The sequence below is a fragment of the Entelurus aequoreus genome, linkage group LG18 (assembly GCF_033978785.1).
Source record: "Entelurus aequoreus isolate RoL-2023_Sb linkage group LG18, RoL_Eaeq_v1.1, whole genome shotgun sequence".
Classification (NCBI taxonomy): domain Eukaryota; kingdom Metazoa; phylum Chordata; class Actinopteri; order Syngnathiformes; family Syngnathidae; genus Entelurus; species Entelurus aequoreus.
Genome location: NC_084748.1, coordinates 29,149,606 through 29,171,490, shown reverse-complemented (window position 1 = coordinate 29,171,490; position 21,885 = coordinate 29,149,606). Strand labels below are relative to the sequence as shown.

The 21,885-nt window shown below is 39.0% G+C and overlaps 1 protein-coding gene across 3 annotated transcripts in view; it reads left to right on the top strand.

Moving 5' to 3' along the window:
* The window catches only part of s1pr5b (sphingosine-1-phosphate receptor 5b), a 138,197-nt gene extending 120,482 nt beyond the window's left edge, over positions 1–17,715 (top strand). The window contains exons 1-3 of one of the 3 annotated variants that reach the window (XM_062026126.1): positions 12,171–12,272; positions 13,990–14,183; positions 15,245–17,715. In XM_062026126.1, coding sequence (XP_061882110.1) covers positions 15,369–16,592 — 1,224 coding nt within the window. In that variant the 5' untranslated portion in view covers positions 12,171–12,272; positions 13,990–14,183; positions 15,245–15,368 and the 3' untranslated portion in view covers positions 16,593–17,715. Of the gene's footprint in view, positions 1–12,170; positions 12,273–13,804; positions 14,184–15,244 lie in introns of those variants that run through there. The other 2 variants (XM_062026127.1, XM_062026125.1) reach the window with 2 other exon arrangements.
* The last annotated feature ends 4,170 nt before the right edge of the window (positions 17,716–21,885 follow it).

Here is a 21,885-nt window from a genome sequence, read left to right as displayed (position 1 = left end):
GTAAATAAAAGTCTGCTTACAGCGGAGCCAATGGGAGCTCCACTATTTCACCCATAAAATCTGATAAATAACAAAAACCGCCAACAATACTCCATTTACATTTCGTGACTTGAATATTAACCAAGTCATATTGTTAATATACGCAGACAAACTATTTATAGCGGCGCCATGTGTGTCTCTATGTTTACATCATTGAGTAGTCTTCTGCTTCCTCGATTGCTTGCTGCCTGTAAATTTATTGTAGATCACGATCCATGCATCTCACCTGCACAGAAGAGGTTTGTGTAGGTAATCTGACAAGTTGGGACACTATGGCAGCCATTTAGGATCTGGAACTGGCGAGAAAGACAGTTTCTTTGTGAGGATTATGAGTCATTCTTCACCTAAATGGGAATATATGAACATCAAAGCAGAAAGGTAGGCACAAAGGCATCCTAATGACAGCAGACATTGTACATTAAGTGATGTTTTATTGTGTTTGTAGGCTCTCATGAAGTCTGCAGTGAGCAGTAACCAGTGATGAAGAAAAAAAAAGCAAACGTTGTGATGCGTTTTTTAAATTAATGCGCCGCGTAAGCTTTGAAATAATCAAAATATGTAAATATTAAATGTTATTATAAATGTGCCTGTTACTACATACAGATACATATTTACACCATGTTTAAAAAACCTCAATGGAGATTTTTAGATGTTTTTTTAGGGGCTTTATAGGCACAATAGAAGGGCTTCCATACGCTCCATTATAAGCTTACTTTAGATTGCATGTAATTAATATTTAGAATGCATTGAAAAAATCCATCCATCGTCATGTCTTTCATAATGATTGTGAACGATAGGAAAAATTCCCCAAAAAAAGTGCAGTTCCCCTCTAAAGGGGTGCCTTGAAGAACACCTCTGTTATGTAAATCCCAAGTTTGGACCCCAATGTTCTATGTTGGCGAGCAAGGTTAATACAATGTCAATACAAGGATCTGCCAATGTGTTTAGAGTGGTCCAAGTTCCTCTATACAACCACCGATTCTGGTGTTTTTAGGAATTAGCTGCAAAAATGTTTTGAATTGAACTTTTGGGGCCAGTATGGGGTCATTCCTGGCCGGACTTGGCACCCGGGCCGCTCGTTGAATAGCCCTGCCTTACGTGTTGGATTGGTGTGAAATTTCTCATACAGCTCAATCCGCGTTACAAATCACCCACTGTTACTCTACGGTAGGGGTTCTCAAACTTTTTTCACCAAGTACCACCTCAGAAAACACTTGGCTCTCCAAGTACCACCATAATGACCAACGTTTAAATACAGTAGCGTGGTAGACCCAAGTATTTATTAAAAACAAAGCAGTTTTATATAACAAGTGTATTTGATATTTTTGGCCACTGCAACATTACACACAGTTTGAACAGTAACACTGTGTTTGAATATAGGAAAATAAAACACTGTACTTTGGCGTACCACTAGATGGAGCCCGCATACCACTAGTGGTTCACGTGCCACAGTTTGAGAATCACTGCTTTAGGGTGTTTATTGCCGAACCACCACTAAATTTAGTCCACATTTTTAGGGGACTAACCAGTTCCTCCAGGATTTCACAGTCTGTTTTTTGTGATTTTGTGCGGCATCTTTTTCAGAAAGTCACAGCAAAAGTTGCAGTTTTGAGGCCTACAGTATTTTGTATTTGAATCTTCTTGTGATTTGATGAATTCGCTATCAGTGTTTTAAGTGTTCCTATTGTAACATTAGCCTTAAAAAGAAAATGATTGCAACAGAAATTGGAAAACAAACACTGTATTGATGTTTTACTCATTTTATACCTCACAGACTGTAGATGGCAGTACTCAGAGCTCATCGTCAAATGACTGCGCTGTTGTAATTAATTGCAACGAATAATAGAACATTTATATTACGAAAAAAATGGGAGAGTGGCTGTGCCAGCAACCTGAGGGTTCCTGGTTCGATCCCCGGCTTCCCCATCACGTCCGTTGTGTCCTTGAGCAAGACACTTCTCCCTTGCTCCTGATGGGTCGTGGTTAGCGCCTTGCATGGCAGCTCCCGCCATCAGTGTGTCAATGTGTGTGTGAATGTGGAAATAGTGTCTGTTATACAAGTATTTACCATTTTACGCTGTCTGTTTTGTTGTCCACAAGTTGCAGACATATGTTTTACGCTTGCAACGTGTTTGTCCATCTTAAACATTCATTTATGTTCCAACACGTTTACGCCCGCATGTACAGGGTATTTGTGAACTGTTGAGAGTGATCTTTAGCTCTAATTTTTGTTTTTGGTAAATGAGAGACGATGAAAGATTATCATCACACATCAACATGTCTTACATGCTTCTCTGCTATTCTGCAAGTGCAAATCTGTTCCTATTTGCCCTACCCTGCATAAATAAAGGATAAATAAGTATTTAAGTGCATGTAAACTCAGAAGTCAGGACGCCGTTGTGTTGTTCAGTGTTTATGTATGATATTACCCAGAAGGCCTAGCACATGCTATGTCATTCAAACACATTAAAATATAACCAACAACACCAAATAGGAGCGGAAAGTTGTACTTTATCTGTTAGATTCGTACCAGAATTTTGTCTATAAGGTTTATGCAATATTTGGTTAAAAATTTAAGTCAATGAGGTGGCGACTTGTCCAGGGTGTACCCCGCCTTCCGCCCGATTGTAGCTGAGATAGGCTCCAGCGCCCCCCGCGACCCCGAAGGGAATAAGCGGTAGAAAATGGATGGATGGATGGAATTTAAGTCAAAACTAGACTTCTCTCATAAGGGAAGCCGAAAAAAATGCTTGGATATGCAAATATATTTTGATTTGTTTATTCATTTTGTGAGTAATTGTTGTAAAAAACAAAACAAAGAATGAACATGATGTGATAAAAGAGGACAGAGTGTCCTTGCTGTGCAGGGTTACACACAGTTCTGACTCTTAGACTACTCCTACTGATGTGTCAGACGGACCTCTTTGATGTGAGGACTCGGAGTTCACCCCCGACAGGATATTACTCTCTAAAGACCTCCTGACAGGCCTCCTCCCCTCCTGCAGCAGGTCCTGCAGACAGCGAGGCGTGTTGTGCGATGTTTAACGTTAAAAAAAACAAAGCCGGCGTAGACATTTTTTTTTACACCAGAAACCTTAAGTCTTTTTACTGGATGCAATGGCATGCAAACACAGCCTTAACAATCTAAACTTTCTAAAGGTCATAGATCAGGGGTCACCAACCTTTTTGAAACCAATGGCTACTTCTTGGGTACTGATTACTGCGAAGGGCTACCAGTTAGATACACACTTAAATAAATTGCCAGAAGTAGCCAATTTGCTCAATTTACCTTTAACTCTGTTATTATTAATAATTAATTATATTTATCTTTGTGGAAACACTGATCATCTTAATGATTTCTCACAATAAATATATATAGAAACAGATAAATATCAATATGCAACACTTTATTTTTATATTTTCTCTAAGTGCACATTTTTCAAATTGAACATTTTCAAATGATCACTTCTAAGACAGTCTTGTGAAATCACAATATCCCATTTTAACTAGCTAACCACTAACATTTTTTTAACAAATCATGAATTACTTTGCACCATGATTGTACAAATAATAACTCATGTAAAATACAAAAGTAAACTCTCAAATTTTTAAATCATGTCACACTTTGAACTGGACACCAAATCTGTTATCTGTTTCTTTGTCAGTTGGTGGGAAGCCTGGCATTGCATGCTGTTAACTAGTGTGTTGTACTCTGGTGTGTAACTTGACACTGCAACTGTGAGTGAGTCTTGCAGATGTGCATCAGTGAGGCGTGTTCTGTGTTTGTTCTTGATGAAGTTCATGTAAGAAAAGGCTGATTCACAAAGATAAGATTTTTCCTCATTGTTTGCGGAACCTTCTTAATCTTTTGGACATATTTTCACAGCAATCTGGCCTTAAGCTTAATTATGATAAATGTAAAATGTTAAGGATCGGAAATCTAAAGGGAACGTCCTTTCGAATGGAATGCAAAGTGCCTGTTTTGTGGACAGATGGACCAGTTAACATACTTGGTGTTGTTGTCCCAGAAAATCTGGAAGATCTAGGCTCAGTAAATTATGATAATCGACTAAGAAAGCTGGATAAAATTATGCAATTATGGAAAGGGAAATCCCTAACCTTGTATGGTAAAATGTCTATTGCCAACTCGTTAATTATTCCTCAATTTATTTATTTGTTTTTGTCATTACCAGCTCCATCACAAAACTTTTTTAAGATTTATGAGCGGAGGGTCTTCGATTTTGTCTGGAACGGCAAACCAGAAAAGATTAAAAGAAAGGTTTTGTACAAAGAGTATGAATATGGGGGCCTGAAACTTCTCAACCTTGAAGCTATGTGTCTGTCTTTAAAAGCATCAATTGTTCCAAAGATGTATTTAAACATTGAGTGGTACACAAATGTCCTGTTGGACAAAAAACATGTACTGTATCAAAAGAAATTGTATCCTTTTTTACAAGTGATCCCCTCCCAGAGAGTCTGCTGGGAAACATGGCGGGGTTCATAAAGGAAACAATCCACTCACAGTGGTGTTTTCAATTTTATGTGCCAGAAAAAAGAGACGATATTTTGCAGCAGTTAATATGGATGAACTCTAATATTGTAATAGATGGAAAGCCTTTCTTTTGGAAAAATGTGTTTGAAAGAGGAATCATTTTTGTCAATGATATTATCAATGAGAATGGTAAAATTATGAAGTATGATGAATTTAGAGCTATGTATGGTGATGCTTGCTCAAGCTTTTCATTCTATCAACTAACTGGAGTAATTGGGAAAAGATGGAAACAAATAATTAATTATGGAACTACTAAATTATTAGTTTGTAAACCTCTAATAAGAAATTCTAATTGGCAAAAAGGAACTAAAATAAATAGAAAAATACATAATTTTTATTTAATAAAGAAATCTTTGAAGGCTGCCTCATACAACACAAATGGAAAATGGGAGGACTTTTTTGACTGCCCGTTGCCATGGGATGCCATATTCAAACTAATCTATAAAACCACTATCAATGTGCAAAATCGTTATTTTCAAATTAAAATTATTTATAACTTATTACCCACAGGGAAAATGTTAAATTTTTAGAATATGACAGAGTCAGATGATTGCCGATTTTGTTGTCAGGAGCCTGAATCCACCCTGCATTTGTTTTGGTATTGTCATATTGTGTCTTTGTTTTGGGTGGAAGTTGAAAAAATGTGTTTAAGGATTGGTTTGTTTATGAAGTTTAATGTGGTTTCTGTTATTTTAGGAGAGTTCATTGACAATCATGATTTAGTCAATTTAATTATAGTACTCGGTAAAATGTTTATTTTTAAGGCCAAAAACAGATATTCACTTAGTATTACTTTCTTTAAAACATTTATTCAGTATTTTCAAACTTTAGAAAGTTACATGGTTGATAACGATAATGATGCCAAAAAACATTTAAAAAAAGATGAGAAGTCCTCAAAGGCTTATTTTGAAAGTATAATTCTGTTTATAGATTATATGATATCTGTTGTTGTGTTCCCTAATTTGAGTGACCTGGACATAATCTGGACTGTACATAAATGCTTATTTTGAAAATGTAATTTTGTTTATAAATTATATGCAATCTGTTGTGTTCCCTAATTTTTTTCTGTGTACATGAATGAAGGTGTGTGTTGCTGAGTCCGACTTGGACATTATCTGGACTGGGCCTGGTTTAAAAAAAACCTTTAAACAAATCTAATTTCATTGACAACCTGGTCTGTTGAAGATAAGGCCCTTTTTTTAAAAATAAAATAAAATAAGATAAATAAATAAAAAACATTTTCTTGGATAAAAAAGAAAGTAAAACAATATAAAAATAATGACATAAAAAATAGTAATTAATGAAAATGTTAATGGACCAGCAGCCTATACAATCATGTGTGCTTCAGGGACTGTGTCCCTTGCAGATGTGTTGTCTATGTTGTGGGAACCAGAATATTGGTAGCAGAAAAAAATAACCCCTTTTGTGTGAGTGGGTGTGAATGAGTGTGCATGGGGGGGGGGGGGTGTTTGGGTTGATGCACTGATTGAAAGTGTATATTGTGTTTTTTCTATGTAGAATTAATTTAAAAAAAAAAAAAATTTTTTTTTTTTTTTTTTTTTACAACAGGCCCGCGGGCGACTCATCTGGTCCTTACGGGCGACCTGGTGCCCGCGGGCACCGCGTTGGTGACCCCTGTCATAGATGTTGTAATTTGACTAAAGTTTTAAGGTATATTTGCCTTTAAAGTGAAGTTCATAGGTGGGGAGGTACTGACTTACTTTTTGTTTAAACAAATCATGCTCTAATAAACGTTAATACAGTTTTCTTATTACGAGGATAACAATAAAACTGAAAACCTTTTGTGGTCCTAACATTATTTTTACAAGAAGTCTATGTGCTTATCATTCCCCAGAAAAAAGGTCCCCCTTACTCTTTTTTTAGTTTTAAAAGTCTGTCCTGTGACGATTTGTCACTTAATTTCTGTTTGTTCTTCCTTGTTTTGTGTTTATTTCCTACCAGTGCTCTTATTATGACTTCCATTTTCTTCATGAGCGCTGTTTTACTCTCACCTGCTGTTGATTGGGAGCCGGTCCACACCTGGTGCTAATCAGCATGCTTTTATTTTATGCCTGCCTCGCGTGTTCTTCAGCTCTTGAGGAGAAGATTTATGCTTGTGAACCGTTACATGAAAGACTGCTTCCTCCTCTGTTAATCATATTAAAATCATCTTACCTGCTCCTCGTCCTCCTGGTTCCTGCATCTTGGGGTCACAAATACCGCAGCCCTGCGAGTTCCTGACATCTTCGCAGCTTTACCACTCTGTAGAAAGATGTCAGCGACAAGCACCTGCCAGTTCACGCACTGCCCCGCCCAGGACCGCCTTAACCTAGGAAGAGGCTGAGGGGCAGCAACAATGCAAAAATATCATCCATTTTTGAAATAATTTTGTTCATTAAAGTTAAAGTCCCAACGATAGTCACACACACACTAGGTGTGGTGAAATTATCCTCTGCATTTGACCCATCCCCATGTTCACCCCCTGGGAGGTGAGGGCAGCAGTGAGCAGCAGCAGTGCCCGTGCTCGGTAATCATTTGGTGATCCAACCCCCAATTCCAACCCCTGAGCGAGGCAATGGGTCCCATTTTTATAGTCTATGGTAGAGGTGTGGGAAAAAATCGATTCAAATTCGAATCGCGATTTTCACGTTGTGCGATTCAGAATCAATTCTCTTTTTTTTTAAATTAATTTTTATTTTATTTTTTTTAAATTATTATTTTTAATTATTTATTTTTTTTAATTCATCAATCCAACAAAACAATACACAGCAATACCATAACAATGCAATCCAATTCTAAAACCAAACCCGACCCAGCAACACTCAGAACTGCAATAAACAGAGCAACTGAGAGGAGACACAAACACAACACAGAACAAACCAAAAGTAGTGGGAAAAAAAAGAATATTATCAACAACAGTATCAGTATTAGTTACAATTTCAACACAGCAGTGATTAAAAATCCCCTTATTGACATTATCATTAGACATTTATAAAAATAAAAATAAATGAACAATAGTGTCACAGTGGCTTACACTTGCATCACATCTCATAAGCCTGACAACACACTGTGTCCAATATTTTCACAAAGATAAAATAAGTCATATTTTTGGTTCATTTAATAGTTAAAACAAATTTACATTATTGCAATCAGTTGATAAAACATTGTCCTTTACAATTATAAAAGCTTTTTACAAAAATCTACTACTCTGCTTGCATGTCAGCAGACTGGGGTAGATCCTGCTGAAATCCTATCTATTGAATGAATAAAAAATCATTTTGAATCGGGAACAAATCGTTTTTGAATCGAGAATCGTGTTGAATTGAAAAAAAATCGATTTTGAATCTAATCGTGACCCCAAGAATCGATATTGAATCGAATCGTGGGACACCCAAAGATTCACAGCCCTAGTCTTTGGTATGACTCGGCCGGGGTTTGAAGTCACAACCTTCCAGTCTCAGGGCGGACACTCTAACCACAAGGCCACTGAGCAGGTCTCATGAATAAGTCTCCTTTGTGACGGGCGCATGCACGTCTATGCAAATGTAACAGAGGGCAGCCAACTTCAAGAACAGTGCTGGCAATCCGGGAGATATCCTGTGCTTTTAGGTCAGCAGTCAGCACGCTTGCCTCTCACACCGGCGACCTGGGTTTTTGCCCAGCTCGGAGCAGTAGACGAAAAACAATGCAGCCAAGAGAGAGATCACATAACTGCTACACGAAGCAGAGCTATTTATGACTGACAGCTATGAACACCAACATTGCTTTCCACCGTCAAAATCTTGGGCCCCTGATTGGAAGTGCTGGATGGAAAGTGTTCGCCTTACCGCATGACAATTGATTACATTTTATTTTGCTATTAAAATTAGCAAGAACAATATGTCACATTTACTACATTTAATAAAAAGCAGAGGCTGTAGAAGGTTTCTACATTTTTGCGCAATCAGAGAAAAGTCTGGGCTCCCACGGTCCTGTCTCAGGTTTCTGCAGAAGTAGGTAGAGAAGCCAAACATTGGACTCAAGGAAATAACATGACTCAAGTAAAAGTAAAAAGTAGCCATCCAAATAATTACGAGAGTAGGGGAGTATACTGGGAAAAACTATTCGAGTACTAAGTAAATGGCGCTATTTTATAATGGAACTGTGTGTATGTGAGACAGAGACCATACTGCACCATGTACTAGAAAAGATGCACATTTTACAGCCACTTATGTTAGCATAGAATATTTAAAAAAAACATCCACAATTTACTGCAACATGTTTCCTTTCCAAGATGGCGCCACTGTAGTGGCTGCTGGTGGCAGGAGCTCTGTGCTCTTCTGTCATCCTTTTGTGTTCCTGATGTTTCCCTCTTTTTTTCATGTGTTTTTTTTTTTGCCTTTTGGTTGGGGACCCTTTGGGACTGTGTGACAAGGTGTGGCACTTTTGTGACTTCTGTGGTGCTTTTTTTTGTGAACTTCTGGATCTGCCTCCCGGGAGCCTTTTGGCCATGGAGACCAGCTGCTGGGTCTCTGCCATACCAGAGTCCGTTTGGAGAGACTGGAGGAGATGCGGATGAAGAGACAGGGCTGTGGAGCTGGCGCTGAGTGCCAGGACAGACAAGCTTCACAGTGTCTTGGCTGGATGAGCAGGTATCGGACACCTCGGTCTTCTTGGACGTATCCTTGCATCAATGCGGACTGGACACTGGCCGAGAGTTGGTGGGCGACCGAGGGTGGAGTTGGCTCTCTTGGTTGCTTTGTTGGGTCTGCTCCTGTCTCTGGCCATGTTGCCCCCACCCCAGCAGACTATGGCGTGGAACATCGCAGAGGCCACCACAGTCTATATGTTGTTGTTTTTTGTTGTTGTTGTTTTACTTTTGTGGTTGGTTGCATCGGCTTGCTCTTTTAATGTCTTTAATGTCCTTTGTGTTCTTTGATGTTTCCCTCTTACACGCATGTTTATGTGTGCTATGGCTATGAGGTTTTTTTCCCCTTGGCCTCAGTCTGGACCCCCTCTCCAGGGGCCCATGCTTAGACTGTTGTTTTTTTCTCACCCCAAGTACGATTCATCAAAAAATGACCTAACAAATGTTACTAAGCATTGCTGGGTTTCTGCCCTGTATTTGATTAGGAAATGTGAAATTCTATGATTTTTAGTTAATAATATATAAAAAAAAATTGTTGGAATCATAGAGAGCTCAATTGACAAATATTGTTTATATTATGTTACCATAGATCAGGGGTGTCAAACTCATTTTAGCTCAGGGGCCACATGGAAGAAAATCTATTCCCACGTGGGCCGGACGGGTAAAATCATGGCAAAGTAACTTCAAAATACAACTACGACAACTTCAGATTGTTTTCTTTGTTTTCCTTTGGCCCAAAATAAAACAAGCACATTCTGAAAATGTACATATCACAAATAATCTTCTTGACAAAAATCTTCAACTTAGTAGGAAATCCCGAGGCAAAAAATTGGTGCAGTTTCAAAAACACCATGAAGAACACAATGAAATTAGACTTAATCTCAGTGTTTCTACAAACCAATTAAACTTTAAGTCACTGCCCAACAAAAACAAAATGAAGCATAAATAAAAATGCTTCTATGTATCAACTACCTCAATTGTCATTTCCATTGTTGACTTCCTTTAAATTTGCACAGAAGAAAATAATTTTCACAGAACTATATCAATGTGCAGTGCCTCACGCAGCATTTTAAGTTAGGTTACCAAATGTTTATTTTACTCCTGTTTGTTTTACCTCTTGCTTGCTATACCTGCTCGCCCCGGTATAAACTATTTGCTTGCCTAACATAATTGCTATTGTGACATCCAATGGACACTTTTAGAACAGCAGTTTCTTTAATTTAAAAATACTGCTCAATTTTACACTTAGCAAACTCATCCCGCGGGCCAGATTGAACCTGTTCGCGGGCCGGATCGCATGTTTGATATCCCTGCCATAGATCGTTGAGCTTCACCAACCTCATTGACATTTGAACTGTTTGCACTGTACAGTAGAGCAGCCTTCTGCGTATTCCATTATTTTATTTTTTTTTTACAACAAAAACCCTAGAAGTCATGCCAATATGTGTTACTATACAAAAAAAAAGCAGGGCCTCCTGACATTTTCCCTTAGTCGTCTGTGCTGAGTGACGTTTACGTCTGTTGATTCAGCGACTGAGTATGTCAACAAACCCACTCATCTGACACTATCAAGAGCATGAAATGTTGGCCCTCCCCTGTCTCTCACACACACACACACACTTACACACTCTTAAAATGGATGAAAAACACGTGCGGCAGTAGAAATAAATATGATGACAGGAAGCATTGTTATTGTTCAGACAGGTGACCCTAAAACACACACACACTAAAGGTTTATTGGCAGGACTCCTCTTGTTTGATTAGTCCGACTCAATGGAGCGTTTGAGAGGATAAAGAGCAGGATCTCCTACTGTCAAAACACAGAGGGTGGGAAAGCAGAGGAGCTTGCACATACTTAAGTAATGGATCCATTAACGGTGATTTAAATGTTCCCACAGTAGGTATGTCCGTACAGTGCACAGTGCCTGCTCTTTGAAATGTACACAAACTAATAAAAGCTTTATTTGTGGCTTTTAACACATCCTAACATTGCGCAGGCCCTGCAGGGGACAATCCCCCATGCAACTGCAGGAGCGTGTTAAGACACGATCAAGTCCTGCCATTAGACTCTAGGAATTAAGATGCCTTCAGAACTCTATCAAGCATGGGATCACAGGCGGAAGTGGAGTTTTATTTTCTAAAATATGTAACATTAGTGTTGTCCCGATACCAATATTATACCGGTACCAAAAGGAAATCTCAAAAAGCCGCTGCCTGACCAGGGCTCAGAAAATCTGCAGCGACTCCTCCCACCCTCACCAAGGACTGTTTTCGCTGCTGGACTCTAGAAAGAGGTTCCGCAGACTCCGTAGCAGAACCTCCAGGTTCTGTAACAGCTTCTTCCCTCAGGCCATAAGACTCTTGAACGCATCCCCCCCCCCCGCCCCCCCCCCCCAAAAAACGGATTAACTCGCTGGAATATAAAGACAATATAACATACATCCATAAACGTGGATGCATATGAAAAAGTGCAATATATTTATCTGTACAGTAATCTATTTATTTATATCTTCACCTTATTGCTCTTTTATCCTGCACAACAATGAGCTAATGCAACGAAATGTCGTTCTTATATGTACTGTAAAGTTTAAATTTGAATGACGATAAAAGGAAGTCTAAGTCTAAGTCTAAAATGTTTTTTCGATACCTTGCGATACTTTTCGCTACGTTTCCGTAATTGTCATTATTGGTTTTATTTTAACAAAAACAATGATCATACATTAAACATTTCTTATTGCAATCGAAGAACAATTTTGGAATTAAAGGGAAACTGCACTTTTTGGGGAATTTTGCCAATTGTTCACAATAATTTTTTTGCTTTGTAATTGTTTTAATTGTTTTCAACCGATATCTCAGATTTTTCCAGGGTGTTAGCAAACGTTGCAGGACATCACATCCTGTTTGCGTTGTATGGATTAGTGCAGTTTCCACTTACTTATTGCTATCAGCTCACCAACGTGTGGTGACATAATGAGAACTTTGACACGCAAATTGAACTGTTGTGTCTCACTAATCAAAGCAGAGCTGCTGTCCGTCAATAGTTACCTCCACCAAGTAGGTTTTGTTTTTGTCAGTGATGTTTACTTCTGTTTGTTACAAAGTTTACTCAATGGACGACCTGAGGACGTAAATATACCATTCAATATCAGCCGTGTTTTTTTGGTTTATCTGAGTGTTTTAGAATTATTATTTGGTGAAAAGTCGCAAATTAGATCTGTTTATTAGTATGGTTAGCTCTTAAAATAAGTTTGTGATAATAGACTATAGGCAAAATCGAACAAATCCGATTCGACTATGAAAATCCTGAGTAGAAGACATCCCTAGAGTGTAATAGGGTTGTACGGTAACTGGTACCACGGTACTAATGAACTAAAAAAGGTACTTTTTGTTTTTAATCGACATAATGCCGCACCATGGTGACATTGCTTGCGCATGTTACTCAACACACACGCACACACAACAATTGCAAGCAGAAACAGTGTGAAGACAGAAGGGCGAAAATGGATGTATTTTGGCTTTAAAACTAACGATAAAGGTGGAGCTTTTTAAACACAGAAAAACCTAGCTAGCTTTAGCGGCTAACATCTCTCCGCAGTGTTTTGGCTAGTTCTAAATCACTAATCCTCGCGTCCATGGCAATAAAAGATCATGATTCTTACAAAGTATCATCCCTGCAGGACGAGGAATAGCTAAACATTCTTCACTACACACCATAGGAGGATACAATAGCTATCGCTCCTGAATGTAAACAAATGAGTGGATCTATATGAATATTGACTGTAACAATACCAAGTACAAGAGCCGTTTCTAGTCGATACTACAGTAATCGCATCTATATTTCTTTATTTTCATAAAATCCTTGTCTCTGGATATAGGATATGTTTAATTATGACCAATGTATGATCCAGCCACTACTTGATACCCAAATTTATGGTATTACCCGAAACTTCCAAACAACAGAAGAATAAGTGATTATTACATTTTAACAGAAGTGTAGATATAACATGTTAAAACACAGAGTTGCCAGATATTAACAATAAATGAACAAGTAGATTAATAATCCATCCATCCATCCATTTTCTACCACTTGTCCCTCATAATTTCTGACAAAATAACACCATGGGAAATGGCACGATATGTGACTGCATACGTCAGCAGCCAAATTAGGAGCCTTTGAAACCCGTTTGCTGACTTACTATGTTATTCAATGCCAAAATTGTTCTTTGATTGCAATAAGAAACATGTGTTTAATAGTAAAGATTTTCTGTTAAAATAAACTAAAAATTTGTGGTGCCCTTTAATATGAAAAGTATTGAAAAACATTTTGGAACCGGTACCGGAACCAACATATTGGTATCGGAATAACGCTAGAGTCTACATTCAATTTTTCTTTTTCTATGATAAGCCAATTTGTTGTGAGCAGTCAGGACAGAAAACCCCCAAAACACACCCGAAGTTAATCTTTTAAAACCTCACTGATCTCGCGAGATCAACCAGCAAGATTGTCTATGTGGTTATAATAATACTTTTTGGGGCTGTATGTAGAAATGGCACCGCTGGAGTGGCAGTTGGTTGCAGCAGCTGTGTGCTCTTTAATGATTCTCTCATGTGTTTTTGAAGCGGCACTGCAGCCACTTAAGTTCTCCATTGTGGTATAAATAAAGTCTATCCAAATAGCGTTACCTTGACAGAGGTCGAGGATGGAATGATTGATGTCAGTTTTACCAGGTTTTTGATCATGTTTGTATCCGTTCCTCATAATCTGATAAAGAGAGAGAGAGAGAGAGGTGAGGCTGGGGGAGGGGCGAGAGAGAGCTCCAGACCAGCCCCTCCAGCCTGCTGCATGTTTCAACTGAGGTCCTACTTTCCATCATAGAGCCTTGTCAGTTTGATTTTAGTCACTGGCTGCTCAAGTCTGGATTCTACTCTCGGGAAGGCTGCTAAAGTTCCAGATAGAGGCAAAAGGTAATTATCATTTTCTATCATTTTCTTATACTCACAAGAACTTCATGTTTTGAATTTTGTGCACTATGTACATTCATAGAAACCATTGATTGTTTTCATTTATATTAACTTCCACTAAAAGACATGAAAAGAACCTGTGTTGTGTTTTGTGTAATTAAAAAAATAACTTTTTTTTTTCTGTAAAAGAAAGCACAAAAACTGTATGTGCAATATCAATGACAACTGATAATTATCACTGTTGGTGTCGTTTGGAAAAAAAACTTTACAATGAGCAGGTTAAGTCCATTAAATTCCTAATTTCTCTTTATAGTATATATTCAGTGTGTTAAATACATTCCCACACAGGAAATGTTAACATATGCCTTCAAGAAAATGCCACAAAGGGAAATATTGGAGGAATGCAGCTCTAATTAACCCCTGAATGACTTGACTTTAACTGCTATCACAACTGAAGCCCAATCCTCAACATAATGGTTTGCATATGGTGGTTAACGTTGATGGTTGAAGCACATTTACAGTGTGTGTGATACTTCAAACACACCTCTCATCCGCCGCAGTAATGGAGGCAAAGTCAGCTGTATTTCTTCCAAATGGGCTGCACATGGCGTCTAAAATGATGTACGTTTTAGACACAAATATTAGTTAGACATCAGCGTGACCCAGAGAGCTGTCACTTTAACCTGGAAATACAAACAAAAATAATAACCATATAAGAAGACATTCCATATAAGGAGCATAAAGCAGACATACTCATGTGGTACATTTTTAGTCTACTTAATACCTGCATTATCCTTTCCATCCTTACCCTTTGCATCCTTTGAAACTGAGCTACTGTGTGGAACAACTTCCCTTGTGGATCAATAATGTTTGTATAAATCTAATGTATATATTTCAGCCTTGGAAAGCCTTTGTAGGTTTTTTTGCCTCTGTTTTCTGAAACTAATTCTAGATATCTTGAATATCTTATATTACAATATGTATGTATTCGTAATTTGTTTAATTTAGTAGTTTATTGCAAATTGCCCACACAGTTACAATGTTTACCTTTTTGTCCCCTGCAGTGGCAAAGGCACACAGAGCTCAAGATCCCCCTCTTCTGGTGACACTTGGATCTCGTTTATCTTTTAATTTATGTTTCCACGCTTCAAATAAAATGACTTTATAGCCATTAAAGTACCGTCGAGCATGGAGGCTTCAAGTTCTGCTCACGTTTGGACTACGTCCACAATGCACCCCTCCTCGACACCGCTATCCTCTTATGGCTATCTTCAGTTCTTCTGGCGGTACCAAGACAATGCAGTCATCGTGGAGCATTACAACTACACCGGCAAGCTGCAGCGGGACCGCTACCGTGACGGCCTCCGACCCGAAGGCATCGCCTTCCTGGTAGTGTGTCTGCTCATCGTCCTGGAGAACGCCGTGGTTCTCCTTGCTATCTGGAAGAACAAGAAGTTCCACTTGCCCATGTATTATCTCCTAGGAAACCTGACTCTCTCTGATCTCCTAGCAGGGATTACATACATGGCAAACATTGTCATGTCCGGGCCAAAGACTTTGCAGCTGACGCCGGTGCTGTGGTTCCTCCGAGAGGGAGGAGTTTTCATCACTCTGGCTGCCTCTATCATCAGTCTCCTGGCTATTGCCATCGAACGGCATGTGACCATGGTGACCATGAGGCCATACCACAGTGCAAAGCGGGGACGGATGTTGGCGTTGATCTGTGCAAGTTGGGCTCTCGCTGGCTTTTTGGGCGTCCTCCCAATCCTGGGATGGAACTGCATCCACAGGCTTGACCAGTGCTCCACCGTGCTTCCACTCTACGCCAAGAGCTACATCCTGTGCTGCGTGTCTGTGTTCAGCGCCGTTCTCCTCGCCATTGTGGTCCTTTACGCCCGGGTTTTCCGCATCGTCCGCATAAATACGCAACGCCAGCGGCTGGGCTTGTCCAGCAGCATGAGAAAAGGCTTAGCCAGGAAATCCCAGAAGTACATCGCTCTCCTCAAGACGGTCACCATCGTTCTGGGTGTCTTCATCGCCTGTTGGCTCCCCCTCTTCCTCCTCCTCCTCATGGATTTCTTCTGCCCAACGCACAGTTGCCACCTCCTCTTCAAGGCAGACTACTTCCTGGGGGTGGCCATGGTCAACTCGCTCCTCAACCCCATCATCTACACCCTGACCAGCAAGGACATGCGTAGAGCCATTCTGAGATTGCTCTGCCGGCCGTGTCTCATGACCAGAGATGGCCAGGTGAAGAAGATCGGCATGCCATTCCTGGAGTGTAGCTTCAGTAAGACAGAGGTGCCCTCGCAGAAGTTGGAGGCAGGGGTAGAGACGACAATCTCTTCTGGGAATGGCGCCACAACCCAATCTCCCATCAAGGCCCTTTATCCTAAACTCTTTAAGCCCTAAGGACTGTCGGCTTGGGTCGCACTTAACTGAGAATATGTAGCACGCCTCTTGTAGGACAACTGGGATCTACTCACTGTTGATGCTTTTTTTACTGGCAAAAACAATCCCCTAGTCGCTAAACCAAGAAGGAAATGCAGACATTAGCTTACCCCGTTGCTGAGTCTTAGCTCTGGATGTTTCAGCATTGTACTCCACCATCCTCTCAGTACCTTCAGAGGTACACTCAGGAAACCTCTGTTACTCGCAATTGTTGTTAGCGTGGCTCCTTCTAACTGATGCGTTCAAGGTGGCATGGGTTTTTGAACAAGAACAGCCACATTGGGTCAAGAAGCATCCCACACACAAAGCTAGTTAGTTTTAGTACAAAGGTTTCTTTATGCAGTGACTGTAAATATTCTTATTACATTAGGTATTCTAAGGGCATTGAATCCATCGCAAATAGACTGTTCAAATTGTCTTACAAGACTACCTTATCGTCCAGTTGTGATTATTTCATTGCCCCGAGGATAATTGGTAACAACCCTGGACAAAAAGGCTACTTATTAAAAGTCAACCAGCCAACTCTTGTCAACTGATTTGCACTGAAATGCACTCCTGTGGTTCTGTGGTTTATACCCAAGCCTGGATTGATTAAAAATTAATGAGCGGCAAGTGTAGACACCACATTCAGACTCACGCAATTTGTGTGGTTTCATCTTTAACAAAATTAAAATGCACACACTTGTTAATCTATAAACACATGAATTTCGCTGGATCGAAGGCCCATATAGTGTACTTAACGGCGATGCAGAAAGGGAGATAGTCAACAGGAAAGAGCTGTGGTACATACTGTGGCACAGCAACCTTCAGTGGGGGGTAGACGCAAAACCAAAGTTTTGAAAGTTTTGACAGTTATCGTGTGCCAAGTGGAAAATGCATGAGTGTTGAACACCAGTCTGGCTGCAAAGCACAGCAGCAGAAGCACAATGTTGTCAATGGATTCCATTCCTATTATCTCATGTTTGGTGTCACACTCTTGTACAAATGTTTGTTGCCTTTTTTTGTACTTTAATTAATTTTGTAAATGTGTCATAACACCTGTATAGTAAATTATATACATTTTGTAACAATGTCTGTGATCTTAACCTGTTTTTTTTTATATATAAAGGACAGAAATATTTTTTGGAGTTGGATTTATTTTTGATTTACCCCTAAAGGGTGCATGACTTGATTTTTTTTTTTTTTTTTTTAGAAGTACGGAAAGAAGCGCGACAGGAAGTTACGCCCCCTCGTCTCACTTCTGGTAAAGGCATTGGCCTCTATACGTCATTGAAGTACCACATAATCTTAGCTCAGCTAAGATAATGTGTCTATACCAACCACAATATATGTGTATATACCAACCGAGCTCCAAGTGCCACCCACAGTGGTTTACATGTAACTTAGATATTGGGTTTCACTATGTAAAGCGCTTTGAGTCACTAGAGAAAAAGCGCTACATAAATATAATTCACTTCACTTCACTTCACATAATGCAGCTTTTATTCCATGACTGAACATTTTTGATCTTTTTCCGTTATTCTGCCCTCTAGTGGGAAAGGTAAATAGTGCTTCACCAACGTCTGACCTTCACACTGGGTGAAACAAGGGTTGTACCTCACCAATACCAAACTGACCTGCGTATTAAACGACCCCAAATATAAGACAATGCCTCCCTTTACAATTTATAGACAAATACATTTGAGACAACATGAATTTGTCTTTGGATGTTTTCATTCATCCAGGACATTCGATTCTCAGAGCCTTCAATCGATCGCAACTGGACCGTTCAGTTTGTCGGAGAATATGTTTCACCTCTCATCAGTTTATGATGCTGATTTTAAGATAATTGTCGAGCAGGTACAAAATATGATCTGCTACAGTACTTGCTATTTCACTGAAATTGAAAGGATCATTTTAGAGAGGTTTTTTTTATTTTTCAATTAATTTTTCTTCTCAGGGCATTCATTTGATCGCACCTGGACAGTTGAGTGTGTCTTAAAAGACGATCAGACTTCGTCTGTTTTAGATTGGTCGTTGGTCATAAGCGGACTAGATGGACTAGATCTAACATCTAAGTCGATGAACAAGAACTGATGGAGCCTGTTTGTCTTTAAAGACACACTGAACTGTCCATTTGCCATCAATTAAATGCCCTGAGAAAATAATTTCCATGAAATCATATTTTCAATATCGCTAGCAGATCATACTTTGTAGCTGCTTGACCATTATCTTAAAAGTAGCATTTGAACGCTTCTGTTGCTAGCCTGCTAACAACCATTGGGACACTTTTTTGAAAAATTAGTTGGGCACCACCTGTTGATTTACATGTATACATTTCCCCAAAAATACAAGATAACCCGTTTTTTCTGGACTTTTTTTTTGGTATTACATCTATTATAAGCCACATCTGAAATGAACATTTTAAAAACCTGTGATTACCGTTGCCACTCATGGAATTACTGATATGTTTAGAATCATAAAAAAACATTCTTGAATGTTGCACATAAAACCTGTTTTTCATAACAGCATGATTGTGCACAATGCTAAAATTAGAATTGCATATTTGGCAGCATTACCTGGTTCAACCGTGTGTCCTTAAGTGACCTGTCCAAAACAAACTAGAAAAAAATAGCCCACCTGGCTCTTTAGTTGCTGGAGGTACAGTGATGCTGCTGGAGGAGGGGATCTTTTACCTGACCTTCTATTTTACTTTCCTCACCTGTTGCATTTATTCCTACCAACATAAAACATAAAACATATCGCTCAAGTAATCCTATATGTGGGCTTTAGATTTATGTAATAGACAAATATGTCCCATCTGGGTGACCCAAGCCTGAACCAAAACATCTGAGAGAAACTGAACACAGCTTGACACAGCTAAGGGGTTTAAAGGGAAGGGCTATTCAAGTCCTGTTAAGTCATATTAGTGATTTGATTAATTAATTCATATTAATGCTTGCTTTGTAAGTGACTCCTTTCATCAGCAGTGAGGCTAAAACAGATTTGCAAGATACAATGACAAGACCTTGCACCGAGTCTGTATGACGCAATTTGGATTTGTTTAAATGGCTACTTATTATTATTATTTATTCATATAGAGCAGTGATTCTCAAAGTGTGGGTACGCGGCCTTCATCTAGTGGTATGCCAAAGAATCACCTAATTAAATATTCAAACACAGTGTTACTGAGTTGTTACAGTAGCCAAATATATTAAACATAGTAAGTAAGTACACTTTATTTATAAAGCACTTTTCACAGATAAAATCACAATTTAAAACAACAGGGGCAACATCATAAAAAGGATACAAAGTGGATTAAAAATGATAGTTAAAAGGTGCATTAATTAAAAGCTTGACTAAAAAGAGAAGTTTTCAAATGTTTCTTAAAAGTTTCAACACAGTCAAGATCACAGAAGGACTGGTGCAAATTGTTCCAGAGTCTGGGAGCTATATTCTGGAATGCCACAGGTTTTAAAACAAGTTTTTGGGATCTTTAGAAGACCCTGGCCTGAAGACCGGAGGCTGCGCCATGAAGAGTCAGGGCATAACAAGTCAGTGATGTACTGAGGGGCCCAACCATGCATTGCACGGAATGTCAGGACTAAAATCTTAAACTCAATGCGGAATTTAACTGGAAGCCAATGAAGACGGGCTAAATCGGGGGTGATATGGGCCGTTCTGGGTGTATTTTGTACAGTCTGAAGTCTCTCTAGCGTTGACTTGTTGAAGAGAGTGAAAAGAGAATTGCAATAGTCAATACGAGACGATATGAACGCGTGAATGGTCATTTCCAGATCCAATTTTGACAACAAATGTCTCACTTTAGAAATATTTCTGAGATGATAAAAACAGTTTTTGGTCAGTTGACGACAGTGACCCTCCAAAGACATTGTTGAATAATGAATGAATGCCTTTTATTGTCACTATACACAGGTACAATGAGATTAAAAGCAACTCCAGTATCAGTGCGACAGTCTACAAGTATGCAAAACATAGGAAGAAAAGAAAGAAAAATGCAAAAGGAGGTATAGTGCACAGTCCAGTCCTGAGAACGAATGTTCAGAATGTGCTGTTTACAGGAATAAATATTATACTATATACATATATACAGAAGCATTCAGGTTGTGGGTGGAAAGTAAAAATTGCACACAGAGAGGTGCTAAACTATAAAATCAGTGCCTATGAGAGTTCACCGTGGTTATGGCTTTAGGGAAAAAACTGTTCTTGAGTCTGTTTGTCTTAGACCTGATGATACTGTAGCGCCTTCTCTGTTTTAATCCAATCCAATCCAATCCACTTTATTTATATAGCACATTTAAACAACAAAATGTTTCCAAAGTGCTGCACAACAATACTAAAAACAATATTCCAATATTATCCTTAGCTCCACCAATGACTGAATAAAAACAAAAAATAAATACATATAAAACCAATATAAAAAACAATATAAAATAAATATGATTGAAAACTATTTTAAAGGGTAAAACCAATTAAAACAGTAAATAGAAATCAAAATTTTAAAAACACAGAGGACAACAGAGGACCACACAACTCACGTAGTGTTAAAAGCCAGAGAATAAAAGTGGGTCTTAAGACGAGACTTAATGAATATTTAGGCCTACTACGCTACTGTATTTTAATGTTGGCCATTTGAGAACCACTGACCCCCCGCGACCCCAAAAGGGACAAGCTGTAGAAAATGGATGAATGGATGGTATAGAGTTGGTACTAGATTTAGCAGTCATGCCACATCAATGTGGAATGCGCTCCCAACAGGTATAAAAGAAAGGGCATCTCTATCCTCCTTCAAAACTGCAATAAAAGTTCATCTCCAGGCAGCTACAACCCTAAACTAACACCCTCCCCGGATTGTTAATAATCAAATGTAAACAATCAAATGCAGATACTTGTTCTTATGCCTTCTGATCTCTCTCTCTCTCTCTCTCTCTCTCTCTCTCTCTCTCTCTCTCTCTCTCTCTCTCTCTCTCTCTCTCTCTCTCTCTCTCTCTGTCTGTCTCTCTGTCCACTACTTGCTGTCCATATCCTACCAAGTCAGACCTACACTGTTCCAATATCCATTTCTCTGTTCTCAATTGTTGATGACTGATGATAACAACCAAACCTAACCCCCCCCACCCCCCCGGCCCCCTCCACACCCCGGATTGTAAATAATGTAAATAATTCAATGTGATTATCTTGTGTGATGACTGTATTATGATGATAGTATATATCTGATAGTATATATCTGTATCATGAATCAATTTAAGTGGAC